At 44.1% G+C, this 15,057-nt stretch overlaps 1 protein-coding gene across 2 annotated transcripts in view; it reads right to left on the reverse strand.

Moving 5' to 3' along the window:
- Positions 1–3,057: 3,057 nt before the first annotated feature.
- Positions 3,058–15,057, reverse strand: part of fam222a (family with sequence similarity 222 member A) — a 43,916-nt gene continuing 31,916 nt past the window's right edge. For both annotated transcript variants that reach the window (XM_034200314.1, XM_034200315.1), the window contains one exon: positions 3,058–6,518. In XM_034200314.1, the coding sequence (XP_034056205.1) occupies positions 5,044–6,518 (1,475 nt within the window). In that variant the 3' untranslated portion in view covers positions 3,058–5,043. The remainder of the gene's footprint in view (positions 6,519–15,057) is intronic.

The following is a 15,057-nucleotide window of genomic DNA, read 5'->3' on the forward strand; positions in this document are numbered from 1 at the left end:
AGGAGACAAAATCATTTTTTAAACAGAAATACAACACTGCAGGGAGAACAATAAGATTTCCCATTTCCATATATATTATTTTCTCAAGGTTGCGGCACCCTCAGACTTTGGCAGCGTTGGTGCATTTGAGATAATTTGGGAAAAACAGCCCTGTTTGTCCACAGGAACATTCTGAGAGCCACACAAACAGTAAAAGGAAACAGGAAGAAAAAAAGCAAAATCCCCAGACTTTTGTGTTTGGATTGGATACAGCAATATATCCAGCACATAAACTAGATGAATATGGAGGCCATACGCTTTTTCAGCTGAACATACATAGTTGTGACGCTGAAGAAATAAAAAGCTGTAAACTCCTGGAATTACAACCTGCTGCATCGCCTTTTAGAAAACGGCTGTGGGTCTGTGCCTTTGAAGAAATATCCTGATTTATTTTGTGACCTGTGCTGAATTTTTACCTTTTTAAAACATGAATTTGTTTACTCACACACAGCCCGTTCAGTTTTATTCACTAGCACAAAAAGAGATGGCAATGTGCTGTAAATCTGTAGCGAAACACAAACACATATTTTGATATTGTGCAACACAGCTATAAGGCTGGTGCCAACTATACAAGCCTCTTCAGGACTGTCTACAGTATTGATTAAAGTATTTTCTTGCTAGGTAGGAGCCAATGACTTTATCTTCTGCAGACGCTAGGGAGGGATGCTGGGAAGGACTGTGAGATGAGAGCCCCAGGGGCCCAAGGGCAGCCAGGGGACACGACTGAGGATGACCAAAGCGGTGCGGTGGGGACATCAACCCCCCCCTCTGTCATCTGTAGGTTAGAGAAGCAGCGCCAAGACTCTACGGAGCGAGCAGCTGCCTTTATTTTCTATATCCCTCCCCACCCTCCCGTCCCGTCTGTTGTGAGACTGAAAGAGCTGACCCTGCTCTGAACGCTGTCTCTCCTGCTCAGCAGTATTTAAGGTGCATAATATGCGACTAGACCTTTGCACTGGGTAAAGGTCTATCATCTATCATGGACTTATTGGGATTTACTAAGGGATTTTTACAACCAGCATAAGTCAATTCCCCTCCACTTTGCCCTCAGGCCTTTCGCGCAGGCGTCTCATTGCCCTTGAAAGCGTGTTAACAGTCGATAGTCTGTAGCCACACAGATAAGTTATAGATCTAAATGTCCTCACCAGATGATGTCTGATTTGAGTAATCTATCATTTCCTGGGCAACGTAACTCTACATTTTTTATTCCAAGCATTAAAAACTGAATTACAAATAAAAATGTAGGCACAATAAGTCTTACAGGGAGGCATGTGATTCCTCAGAGGTTGAATCTGAATATGAGGCCGCAGAGCTGAGGAGGGGCGGATGAAACCAGCACCAGGAACATGGCAATTATCCTGATTACTGATGCTTCGAGGCTCCTCTGACCCCAAATCCCTCCCTGTATCTCTCTCCCTCTTTCTTTCTTTTGCTGAGATCTGTCACATCGCACAGGGCCCCTCAGCCAGGCAGGGAGCAACCATGTATAATCCAACAGAAAACAAATCCCCTCGATCAAACACAGCCCAGCTTTTTAAAGCAGGCCTCTGAGCACAGGCGCCATGGTGCGGCGCTGAGGCCCTCCGAGACGCTGCGGAGGCTGTGATTTAGCCCCCCCACCCCCCCTTAAAACCCTGCTGTCCTCCCCTTCAACGCCAGCCAGCCAGTCCTAACCTTCAGTTTGTTTAAGCACTGCTGAACCCTGTTGGCCCCGGACAGGGGGAGGGTGGGCTTAGATAATGACATGCCATATGCCACTCTGCCTCTGCAGCTGAGTGAGCCGTGCATGGATCAGCTCAGGCAAAAATCTATTTGAAATGTAATTCTATTATCCTAATATGGGCTAAGCGTCCATTGTCCAAATCAGGAATTGTGGAATGGAGCACAGTTGCAGGGCTAAGATGCATCCCATCAATAGGAGCTCATTAATGTGTGTAAAGGACCAGGGGGACAGACAGTTTGGAGCCAGTACAGTAAAACATGTTGCCACAAAGCAAAGATGGTTCAAGTATTTAAATGGCAGCCCTATATGTTATACGTGCAAATTGACTATTATGTTTCTGCTGAAATATAAATTGAATTGGTTTCTTAGGAGTCGTCTTTTTTCTGTTGCATTCTAATGGGCTTAAAATGGCCAGATTCCTTGCAGTGCCTAATAGGAAATCCCTTGTTATTTGAAAAGGGTTTTATTTCAACCCTTTGAGTGAATGAATACTCTCTATTGGCAGTGTCCAGCAGCCAGGCGTCACCCAATATTCCCATTAGCAGAGGGGCCTGGTGCCTCAGACCTCCACTGGTGGGAAAGGCCAGACACCAGAAGCTCCACTGCCTCAAGTGTCTCCTCTCCACTTCCACATCATGTGACAGGGTTTAATGCATGGATGCAGGAGCCAAACGGAGGGGATTTAGTAACGGGATGTATCTGTAAATCTGTCACAATATTTCTACAAGACAAAAAATATGCTAGAATCACAGTGTGGCTGGGGTATTAAGCTGTTGAAACAACATGAAACATTTTCACTGGAATGTTAAGGAGGCTTACTGTGCACATTTAAGCCAAGGGGCTTGGTATTATTTCCACTAAAATCTTTGTCAGCTTTCAAAGACAGTGGCGTGTCTACAAACACAATTGGATCAACATTTAAGGCTCATAGTTAGGATTAAGCGAGAGTTATTTTAAGGGAAAAACAGGTCTGTTTATAAATGTTAATGTTAATGTCACTATTTTGATGCTTCGAGTTAATATTTATGTGTAAATCCATTATTTGTTGAACAATTCTGTCTGTCCTTTTCCTTGGATGACCAAAGTGTAAACATTTAAAATATGAATAATGAAATATAGTTTTTAATGACAGAGGTTTAATCGCTACAGCACATTAAAGGATCTACATCACACACCACGTCTGCTCTGGATCTCAGAGAGCTGCTGCGGACACAAGGGCCCAATTTCACACTGACGTCTAGAGGACATACATTAAAAAATGACAGACTTCAATGCCAGGATGTGGCTTCTGAATATATTCTTAAAGAAATTTATTTTACACCTCAAAACAGAAAAAAGGATAGGGATTAGGGATGTGGTACATTGGGAATGTATTGACAACTGTAGTTTACATTTTTTGGTGTAAGCTCAGAGAAAAATGTTAATACAGTCATAATAATTGCACTTCATAAATCTAGACTGATGCCAGTATTTTCCTCACAACAAAGCTCCGGCTCCCTCTCTCCAGTTACTAAATTCAATTTACCATTGAAATTTGATGGACAAAAGAAATGCTAATTTAAGACCAGAGGACTGCTGCACTGATCCAATTTTTCTCTTTCGCTTGAGTCCCACAAGGCAATAAAACATCGCAGTAATTTAAGTGCAGTACATTCAAGGGAATCTCACAGTCATAATAAATATTTCACTGCTCTGAATCATCAAGTTAAGACTGGCCCTGGCTAAATGTATCACAACCAGGGTCTAAAAAGGACAAGGGGAAGCAGTGAGCCTCTTCTCATTTCCCGTGATGCCAGAGTGCATGATTGTTTCCATTTTGTATTTGTTTGTAGGTTCAGGGGTGAATATTACCCCCAACATAGGACTTCCATTTGTTCCCACCTCTTTCTGTCATTTCTGATAACATTTGACAAAAGTATTTAGCACAGTAACTCCTATTAGGAGTCATGTGAGAACTTGATCTCTACTCTAACTCCAGAGAATACCTAAAGCCTTCGATAAAAGAGAGCGAGATCTGCTAAATATTTCCTGTACATTACTCAGATATGATGTTTATGGGAATCAGTTTTTCAGTCTTGGTGGTAGAAATCTTATAAGAACACAATAAAAATAAACAAAGTCTGAGGATTTTGAAGAACACAAACTAAAATGCACACACGCGCATGCACTCAGCAACATACACGCATAAACATACACATAAGGTTATGTCAATAACCTCCCAATCACATTCTTCATGGTAACATTTCTTTTTCATGTTTTTTGCGACATTTTCTTTTTTAAATAAATGTTTCAAGATTTTTTGTAGATTCCAGTGTTGGTTAGGAAAAAGAGCTCTCCAGGTTCGACCAGGTCCTTAAAGAACCAAAGCAGTGGCTTTGCCTTACACCAGGACATAAGAGACTGCACATCAGCTTGTGGAGGAATTATCATAAAATCAAAAGTGGAAAAAAAAGAAGAAAAAAAGCATTTGAGACACTTTCCCCATAGCAGCCAATGCATATAATATACCTACAAATATATAAAACAACAAAAAATAGGTTCAAGTTTTCAAGTTTCTTAAATATATCATAACCAAACTACCGAATTTCAAACTTCAAAGTCAATAAGATTCAAGCAGTGCAATTTATGAATCAATTATAACAGCAATAATAACTAATATTGTACTATCCTTTTAATTCAACCTTATGATCCTTTTACATACACACCCGAGTATAATTTGAGACCCCTCACTTATCAGTACATTGTGTTTATGTATGTGTGTATCTGTGTGTACCGTTACAGAGTTTTGGATTTTGAAAGCAGCCCTAAACGTTGGTCCTTAAGACCCTTTCAGTGACAACCTACACAGTAGCTTCATCCTTAGTATTTGGAAGGGGGATACAAGTGACGTAAGCACTTCATGTCAAGCTATGATTCTCATCAAAAAGTTCAGGCAAGTAAAACAACATCAAAAAAACTGAATACAAATAATATAATAAATCAACCCAAAATTCCTATTGGCAAACCACACAATGGAACATCTGGAGAATCTTGAAATCCCTTTTTCTCTCCCAAATCACCACCAACTTTCATATTGGGGACTCCCACAGTCTGCCTGTAAACCACCAAACCAAATGGTCGCACAGCACAACAACTGCTCTTCTCTAAGCTCCCACACTAGTTAAAGCAGTGCCACTCTTAATAATCTCTACCCAGAAAACAAAACATATTGGTTCTTTAACTTTGATTTTCTTCAAAAGTTCACAATTCTTGATTCTCTTCCTCCTCTTCAACGTGCCCCTCTATCTGTAAACAGGGAGGCGGATGTGTGCATGCTGGTGGTCTAACAGACGTGGCACTGACACAGTCTCATAGCCTTTGCCAAGCATCTGCTCCTTGATGCAGGGTGGGTGGATGTCGTTGATCAGGTACTCCAGAGACTGTAAGCTGCTGCTCAGCACCGATGTGTTGCACATGCTCTTACTGGGCAGGCTGCAGCACATACCTCCCCCGCTGTCTATAGCAGGGTGGTGAGGATGATGGTAGTGGTGATGGTGGTGGGGGTAGCCCATCTCTCTATGCCCTGTGACCGGCCCTCCTGCAGAGTTAGCCAAAAGCTCCTGGGGGTTATAGCAGTCACTGTCAGGTGTCACCAGCACACTGTTCCACGGCGGAGCAAAGTATTGACCCACTGAGAAATTACCATGCATACCCACGCAGTTCAAAGGGGAGGAGCTAACTTTGTCCATCCCGCCTCCGCCGCTGGCTGTCAGGTGGTAAGGTCTGGAGGAAGAGGAGGACATTTGCGGCCCCATAATCCCTCCCCCTGGAACACAAGTTTCGGGGGACTTGCTGATGGCGCCCCCTCCACCGCTCCCTCCGCTGTACATACGGAGCACAGCCTGTTGATGCTGATGATGTTGATGTTGATGTTGTTGTTGTTGTTGTTGCTGTTGTTGTTGTTGTTGTTGTTGTTGCTGATGCTTCTGCCAGAGGATGTAGTCCATACCATCTGCGTACATGCCCGTCTTCATCGCCTCTGCATTCTGAGCAGGCAGCCCGGGCCCTGTGTACAGCATGTTAGACTGGGGACCCATTCCCACCACGTAGCTTCCACCTGAGGAGCTTGAAGAGACCCCCATGACAGTTGTGCCGTGCTTGGAGGGGCTAGAGTTAGACGGTGCGGCGGCCCCCTGGCACACCTGCTGCAGAGCCTGGGCCTGGCAATGCTGGTTAATCTGGTAGATGATGCTCTGGATGGAGGGGAGGTTGGACTGTGCGGGCAGGGGCAGGCCTCGGCCCCCTGTTACAGGAATCACTGAGCCAGCTACAGTGACATTTGGGGGAACCGACAGCACGGGGCCTTCAGGAGGCTTCGAGGGCCCCGTGTGGTATACCATTTGGCCGTGGCCACTGGCTAAAGTGCTACTACTAGGGGGCGGGTATGGGGCAACTGCTATGTGGGCTGGAGAGAGCTTAGTCCGTCTGCCTTCGGAATTCTTCAGAACACCTTTTGCAGGAAAGAAGGTGCCTGTTGATGACGATGAAGAGGCCTTGAGGACGGCGAGCAGCCCCCCGGCGCAGATAAAGGGACCATAGCGTGTCCCGGTGGTGTCATATCCATTCACAGTCCGATTAAGGTGTTTGTGCTGAGGAACCCTGATGTTGGTGGGGAAGATCTTGATAGACAGAGGGCTGTTGGCCGTCTTCTGAGCGAAGGCATCAAGTTCTGCCGCAGTGGGGTAGCGTGGGGAATGTGTGGGTACCGCCAGCTCACCTGCAAGATAAAGAGAGAAAAGGGTATGAGTGGAAAAAATAGACTGGTGCATGTGTTGCAGATTCGCACACCTGAGTTTAATTACCAGGAATATTGAAGGAGCCAAGAGCAATGGCAGCCTCAAAGTCAGATCAATCAATCAATTGCAATAACCACTTCTCTGCTGCAACAGTATAACCCGGCAGCAGTACAGTGACTACATCTAAAGCACACTGAGTAATGTGAGTGTTCTACAAGAGCAGGTGAATAAAACCAGATGCAAACAGAGGACCCAGTGCCAAACAACCCGAACAGAGTTTGTACATTACATTAGACGCTTTTATCCAAAGCGACTTACATACATTCAGTACTGTGGGCAATCCCCACAGGAGAAATTTGACATGCTGACTGATTCGAACTTGGTACCCCTTGATTCCAAGTCTAGCACACTATCCACTGAGCCACAGCCTCCCACTAAATTACAGTAAATCTGAACTGACATTCATTTATGTTCCATCACTTCCCTCCTCCAATTGAGTTTTCCTTTCATCTCATTGTCAAACCCTCCTGTGGAAGTTCATCCCTAGACAAATGGATATTTAAAAAAACTAATTCCGTCAAAGCCTGGTTCCTTAGGCGCTGTTAAATCAGTGCATTGTGAAATTAATTCGGACCCTCTTTAGCATTGAATTGGGTTAGCCCTGGATATCAGGCAAGCAGGGACGAAGCGATGGGATAAAAGCTTGTTTAATTGCAATTGCACAGTTGAGATTCATAAGTGGTTTCACTTACTGGGTCTTACCCTTGGCCACATCATTTCCACATGTATTCAATCCAGGAGAACGTGGAGAGGCTTCACAAAAAGCACTATAACATCTATTGGGAATCCGACCCGGGTTAAGGTGATCTACACCAAACCGAAGCCTCGTCAAGACTGCTACAGTGCTGCTATCTTTAAATGTTTTCAAAGATAAAACTAATAATTGGTTTGAAATTGAAAACACACTAACAAGACACATAATTGTTGAGGTAAAATCAAACAAAATACATGCTAATGGTTTGTGTGACCATGAAATATCTCAATTATGTCACAGAGTAGCAAAAATAAATGTTGTTTTGCGTTTGTATAATAAAGAGTACATGTATTTATTTTATATTTTCAGGTGACGGTTGAAGGACAAAAAACAGGTACATAGACATTGCTACGAATGCACTATACATGTAAATGCTGTGTACGGTTTGCCATATAAAAACCACTCCGAACCCAAAATTAAATTCAGAAGTGAACGCGGCAGTGAGAGTAGCAATGGCCCTCGCTCAATGAGCCAAGGCTTGCCCATTGTGAATTGAGGTGGCAAACAGGAAAATGGCAATTTCTAAAAACCCCACCATGTGTCATTGTTTGGGAGCTGGGCATGGAGGTGAGAGGCCGCGGTGAGATTGGATTTAAACGACATTATTCAGGCAATTTCATGGCTACTTAGCTCAGTGTAACAAAAAGGGTGGAGGGCTGGAAAAATAACTCAATTTACAAGCAATATATCAGCTGCCACAAATGACTTGCAACCCCTTCAAAAATGACACTTTCATGCAAAAGCTAACAAAACGTAAAAAAATTAACTGCCATAACTGTGCTGTCAGCAAATGCCCAAGCGACCGAAGGAGTCTGCAGGGTGCAGCCTGTGACTACGACTCACTCCATTTCCTCTCCGATTGCAAATTCATTATAAAGAGACTCCACAGCCAAGTAGTCACAATTCTCATTTCTTTGGTCCCATTACAGATAGCATGGGGAGTTCATTTCAACAACCCTTTGGGTCTCCAACTGTGAAAATGATTAAATCTACAAGATCCATATCATAAAAGGAATAAATTGGGAATTTAACAGCAGAGGGGAGAGCCTGTGAATATCCCAAGCCAAATTAAGTACAAGACCTATTTCTGACTACCGACAACATGATCTCTAAATCAGAGACACTGTACTTCAAATTATATTTTAAATTTGTAGAAATAGAGTTGATTTAATAACTTAAATCAGAATGATATCCTGGTGCCATCCTAATGGGCAAGGCTGAGTGTGCCAGTCCAGCCTATCAAAGATCTAACCAACCTTTCTGAGGGAGAGCTCTGCTCCCCCGGTGACGGCACTGCCATCTGCTTTGATGTTCTGACTTGCATTTGAAAACTGACAGAAGACTTATTTCATTTGCTCAGAAGATAAAAACATGCTCATTTCAAAGCACACTGCTGGTCCACATGCAAATGGCATGGCAGCATATTTTCTGATCTTCTTTACATGAGGGCAAAAAAAACATCTTTGATCATCACATGGTCTAAATGAGGAAAGATACTTGGCTTTCAGGCATATCAAGACCCTGTGCCCTGCTGCCCCTACAAGCCCCCAGCTGCAATATGCCCATCATTCCACCTAATTACTGCCACGTGAGGAAAAAACTATAAAAACAGCCAGGAAATTCATTTAAGGGTGGCTAATTCTATTCCTTCTCACTGACTGAGTCCATATTCTCCATGCCTGAGCCTGCATTTCTTCCGAGAGAGACGAGAAAGCCCTCTCCCTCCGTCTTTTCCCAGCTTGGCCCTTGTTTGTCAATAGGCAGAGCCTTTGGCACACCAACCTGGCATCAAAGGGTTTCACACTTCATAGGCCACAGGGATTAGAGGCCTTTCAGGCCTACAAAACCCATCTCAGCTCCACAAAGGCTTCCGGTTATTAGAACCCACAGGCATAAAGGAAGAAGAGGAGGAGGAGGCAAATGAGCATCTGGATGCTTCTGATTCCAGCCCCCTCAATAAAAAGTTCCATGGTATAAATGTTATAGCAAAGTTGATTACAGTAAGTATGCCCACAAACCGGGGCGTCATTTCACTCCCATACATTCAGTGGAACACTGTGTGTGTTTGATGTGCAGGGTCTCCACATCTCTCTCCTCCAGAGCAGTGAGTCTATAAGTGAGGACATGGAGGTTAAAGGAGAGAGTCTCATTTTAGGCTGGCACTCTGTGACTTATTGGTTTAGGCTGCAGTAGATCATAGCTATGAGCAGCAGCATACAGATGGTGCTGGCTGATAAACAGCCTCTGAGGCAGCCAGCAGTGCCTCCTTTGTGTGAGCCCTCACCTCCTCATAAGGTAGGGGGTTTCCTGCACCTGTGCACACTCTCCAGCCTCGCCGTGCATGCTAACGCATTGCAGGAAAACAGAAAAAAGGCTCAAATACACACAAACCTGCATCTGCAGTTGTGTGTCTCATTTGCCATCAGTGGAGCATGTTGTTATCCTCTGCTCAGCTCTCTCTCATGAAATGTAGGGCAGGGACAACAACAGGTGCCTGTGCGGGCGACAGCCTGCAATGCCTCCTGGGCTAAATGCTTCACACTCGCTTCATTTCGACATGCGACAGCCTTGTAAGGATTAATTATTTCCCTGGGGATGCAAGAATATGTTTTTTCCCTTCCTGTGAGCAGGAGTCTATGTGCACTCACAAGCACATGAAACATCTTTTTGCAAAGGAACAGAGAACCTGGCCTAGCACTGCTTTAACAATAAGCAGGGGAAACAGTTACACATGAAAGGAATGTAAACAAACCAAGCATATGATTGAACTGCATTGGAGATGAGATAAAAGCTCAGGCAAACACATGCATTAGTTCTGAGAGATCACGCGCCAGGGAGCGGAGATGGCAGGGAGGCAATTAATGGGCTGACCTTTGTCCTTAATAGCCCAGTGCCTGGCACACAATGCCCATGTGTCAGAGCAGCACATCTCTAAATGCCACCCCTCATTAGCACGATGCACGTATTGAGAGAGGCTATCTGTGCAGTGTTACACTCTCCAGCGGTCAGACAGAGATAGCAAGGCTGGGATAGGATAACATGGCAGCACAGAGCCGGGCTGAGCCGCAGTAGGCCATGATTTGATCTAGAAATCCCATTTCACTTGGAGGATGGGCACTCTCCTTTCTCTCCATTTTTGATTGGCATGAAACTCCCCAAGCGCAACGTCCTTGGTGTACCCAGTGCCGTTACTGTGATTGCACGTGTGCTTGTGTGTGTGTGTGTGTGTGTGTGTGTGTGCGCGTCTGGTGAAAGGGGTACCCAATTCTGAACACTCAATTAACACTCCTTTAATTAGCCGGCAGTACAGTTTGAATTCTGATGAACTAATTTTCTTGGTGTGAGGGTGGAGGAGGTGGTGGAGGGCTGGTAAAGATGAGGTCCACTGGGTACAAAACAGCTATAAAGAGGGAACTGGTTAGATTAGACTGTAAAAAATCCATTAAATTCTGTGCACTTCTTCCAAGTGAGAGGTCAAATTGTGTTGATCACAAGAAGCAAAGGCAGACAGAGAGAATATGAGAGCAGGGAGTTAGGTGAGGTGGAAAGAGGAGGGTGGGGGTTAGCAGGGGAGTGGAGAAAAAGGGAGAGGAGATAGGGAGTCAGAGGCGGTGCAAGAGTGCAGCACCAAATCCAGAGGACCATGAGAATGCTTTGCATTTTAATTAGAGGTTTAAATGAATAAGCAGAGGGGAAAGTCTGAAGAACTGCCTGAAATGCCCTTGCTCCATGTATTAGTGCTCCAAGTGTTCTAAAATGATGAGCAGGTTGGAGAAGTGTCTTCTGATTAGTGGATGAAACGCTCCGACACATCAAACACCCCTCACTGTTCCCTCACTCACTGCAAGCCTGTATGCCTACTCACCACATGTTTTGATCCCCCCTGACCATGTATATTGGTGAATGGTGGGAATAAATTGCTTGTTTAAACGAAGGGAGAGGACTGTTTGGTTGAACTGCAATTACGTTTTCAGGGAACTACGGGTGCATAGCACGTTTAACTTTGGCCAAACAAACAGAGCCGTCTGAGCTGAGGGCAAACAACAGGAGGAGAGGAGAATAGGGGTCAGCTTCAGTCCAACAGCAGCTCACTGGGAACTATTCCCCCTGAGGAGAGCAAAGTGAAATGTGTTTGAGCTAAGAGGAAACATTAGCTGCTCTACTCATCATACATCCTTTCAACCTGCATACAGCTATTCATGCTATTTTTATTTTTCAAAGGCTTACTGCAGTCTCACCGGCTACATGACGCACCCACTTCACTACAACACATTCCCTTGATAAATGTTGTGTCGTTACATACTTTTAATATTTTAACACAAATTATGATGTTTTTTACCAAACCTTATCATTTAGTGTTGGTGCCTAAACCTATCCGCTCTCTTAATGGAGAATCACATAGTAAAGGTGTATGTCCTGTCCCGCAGATAGATCAAGTCATTTTTTGGGGAGAGAATTGTATGCAACAAAGGATCCCCACAGGTTTGAAATTGACAATTGTTAAATGATATGCCGTGTGTTTTTGACCACGGGCCAACAGATTGCCTCTATTATCCACACACGTACCATATTCCACTACTTTGCTCTAAAGTTCATTGTAATGAAGTTACTCATATTAATAATTCATGGATAAAACAGTCTCCGATCCCCCCGCTCAGAAAATGTCTGACCTGTCAAATGTGTAGCAGCCTGCTGTAGAAAGAGCAGATTCAACAGCATTGTTGCACGGAGGGACCCTTGACCTGTGGCTATTGTTAAGCTCTTAGCTGATAGGATCAGGGTGTATGACGTCCTGTCCCCAGCTCTGCTCGCCTGCTGTAAAAGGAACGGGAAGGCGGGGGGAAGCCAGAGGCAGCTTCGCGTCCTGAACAATACCTGCCTTGTGCTAATGGAGGTGTCATCTGGCACAGGGCTGATTAGTCAGCGATTACAGCCAGGCCTCAATTGCCGTGACAACTGCTGCAAACACAATGGGCCCTGATAGAGCCAGCTGTTTGGTCCTCTGCAATTAACCCTGCATCCCACTCGTCTCCGGCAGTGCGCTGCCTCTAATTGACTATCGGGCACACAAAGCAGGGGCTGTGGGGCAGACCCCCTGGACATAGCCCCCCACCCCTCTGCCGAGGTAGAGATGATAATAATAGAGGCGTCCTGTGGACTCAGCCGCCAGTCAATCAAAGCCCCAGCGCCCCACAGGAGCTTCCTGAGGAGCGAGGGAGCAGAGGAAGCACATGTATGAGCCAGTGATCAACAGGGTACAGCAGCCTCGCAGGGGGGCAGACATGTTGAATATGCCCTCAGCCAGAGTACTAATCAATTCAAGTGTACAGGAGGGGAAAGGGAACCCTGCTGCTTGCTTGATATCAGAAAAGCCATTTTTAGGAACACTCATCTCCCTCTGTTCATCTCAAGGTTGATTTTTTTGTGCAACAACACAGCGAGAAAAAAATCAAGGCAATTATTTGTCAGGCCTCTGCTATCTATAATTGCAAAGATAAAAATCAAACTGCAATGATTTCTCAAAGGATAGAGCTGTCTGAATTCACGGCTGCTTGTGTCATCATAATCATCAAATACATGCATATTGTAAGACAGTGGAAACGAAAATGCAGTCAACTCATCCATACATTAACTTTCAGAAGGGGTTGACTGATCTAATGCCATTTTTAATGTAACTTTCTAAATCAAAAACCTGTATTTTGTGAAGTAAACAAGCTGTATATTTCACAGTCACATATTGTTACGATTTAATCAAATCAGACTCTAAATAACTCGAATGAATCACTATGTTAATAAAATCCGTAGCTGGACAACATTTTCCTCAGGGGGTGCCATGCTGTAATCACATATTGGGCTTTTAACCTGCCAACATGTTTCACAAATAGCAAAAAGGATAATGAGAATGTTAAAGCAATCTGCACACTGATCCTTCAGAGGCACGCAGACATGGCACAATGTCAAAAATGGATTTAATCATTAAAAGAGATTTTTTTTTAAAAGAAGGAAAGTTGGATAAAACTCCCAAATCTAATCTTTTATTTCATTAAAACCAATCTCATTTCAGATTTAATCCATCTATTTCCTGCACAAGCAGATGGAAGAAATACTAAATTGAGTGCCTAATTTGGGCTTCCTCCTCACAGACTGCAGCATGAGGTCATTTAGTTAGCCTGCAGTGAGGCGTGTGCGGTTAATATAGTGCAGCGAGACAGAGATAAGGTCTACAGGTACAGATAACACTAGGAAGGACAGAGGCAAAACAAGATCCATGTTCACCTCCTGCACAATGTCTATCAATATTATAATAATTGTACTGATTAACATATATGCAATACATTGTGGACAATGTGTCAAATCAAAACAGCTAATTAGGGTTCAATTTTTAAGATTTCCTCCCAAGAAACGTGAAATATTATACCACCAGGACACTGTCATGTTTACATTTTCTCGTTAGAATTGATCTCTAAAGCCAGATGTTCCTGAATCAGCCATGAAAATTAATTAGCTGGTTTGATGTGGCAACCTCATGCTCCTTCCAGACAGACCTGGCTTTTATGAGCTGTAGGGGAAATTACTGAGAATTAATTGATCCTGAAGGACTCTTCTGTACACATGGCCTGGCACAGACACACACACACACACAGACACAGACACACACACACAGACTCGTAGATCCTGCTAATAACAGCTGACCCAAACATGTTACCCTCCATTTGAACCTGACATCTTTCTTCTTTAGCAGATATACAACATCAATAACCATTAATTGTCAAAGTCTATTAATCTAAAGAAGCTCCATACATGTTCTTTCATTTAAAAAAAATCAGGTGGATACACAATTAAAACCGGGATGAATTTCATCCCCTTTTCTTGCTGCTTTCCCTTTTCCTTAACATCTTTACCTCCTCTCTTTATTTTCTATGTCTCTTCTCTTGCTTCAGCCCCCCTTCTCTGTCTCTTCATCCCCCACTCAGTGTCTACAGTCTCCCTCTCTGAGTAAGTGAGTTTCATCTGGGGTGCTTGCCGGGCGAAATCACCTCAGGGCGAACACTTTATTATCTGTAGTCAAAGCGTCACCACAAATACCATTCTACACACACAAGTGTCACTTTCCATTTGTCTGCACTCTGGCTGCATTAGCGCAGCCTAGCCGGCACAGAGCCTTGTCTCAAACGCGCCCGGCAGAAGAAAACTAACAGCGTGGGAAAGCACTCGTCCTGCATTCCTGCCCCATTAACACCACTAGCATCACCAGAGGAGACCTACTGCCTCTCCCTGGAATTAAAAACCTTATCAGCACTAACCTTTGTGAAGATAGCATTTAAGAAGATACTAATGCTACGATATTTAGGCAGACATCCTACAGTCTTTGCCTCTCATGTCATGTTCAATGCAAATCAAAGCATGAGTGAAAGAGAAATAAACATAGGATCCCCTCTTATTCAAAGCGGATGACTGGAAGTGTTCATTACTGATGATCTAGCTGACTGTCCAGGAAAACAACACCAGTTTATGTCCTCTTTGAGCCACAGAGGAATGCGGGCCAGTGTCAGGCCTTTTGTGGGACAGCCGTACCCCAAACAAACACAGAATCTGGGGCAACATGTTTACCTCATATTACACACTGCACTCCATAAACAAAACGGACAAACAAAAAAGAACGGGCTCCATGTTTGTTCCCATGACAGCCTGAAAAAAGGCATTTC

The sequence above is a fragment of the Gymnodraco acuticeps genome, unplaced genomic scaffold (genome assembly GCF_902827175.1).
Source record: "Gymnodraco acuticeps unplaced genomic scaffold, fGymAcu1.1, whole genome shotgun sequence".
Lineage (NCBI taxonomy): Eukaryota > Metazoa > Chordata > Actinopteri > Perciformes > Bathydraconidae > Gymnodraco > Gymnodraco acuticeps.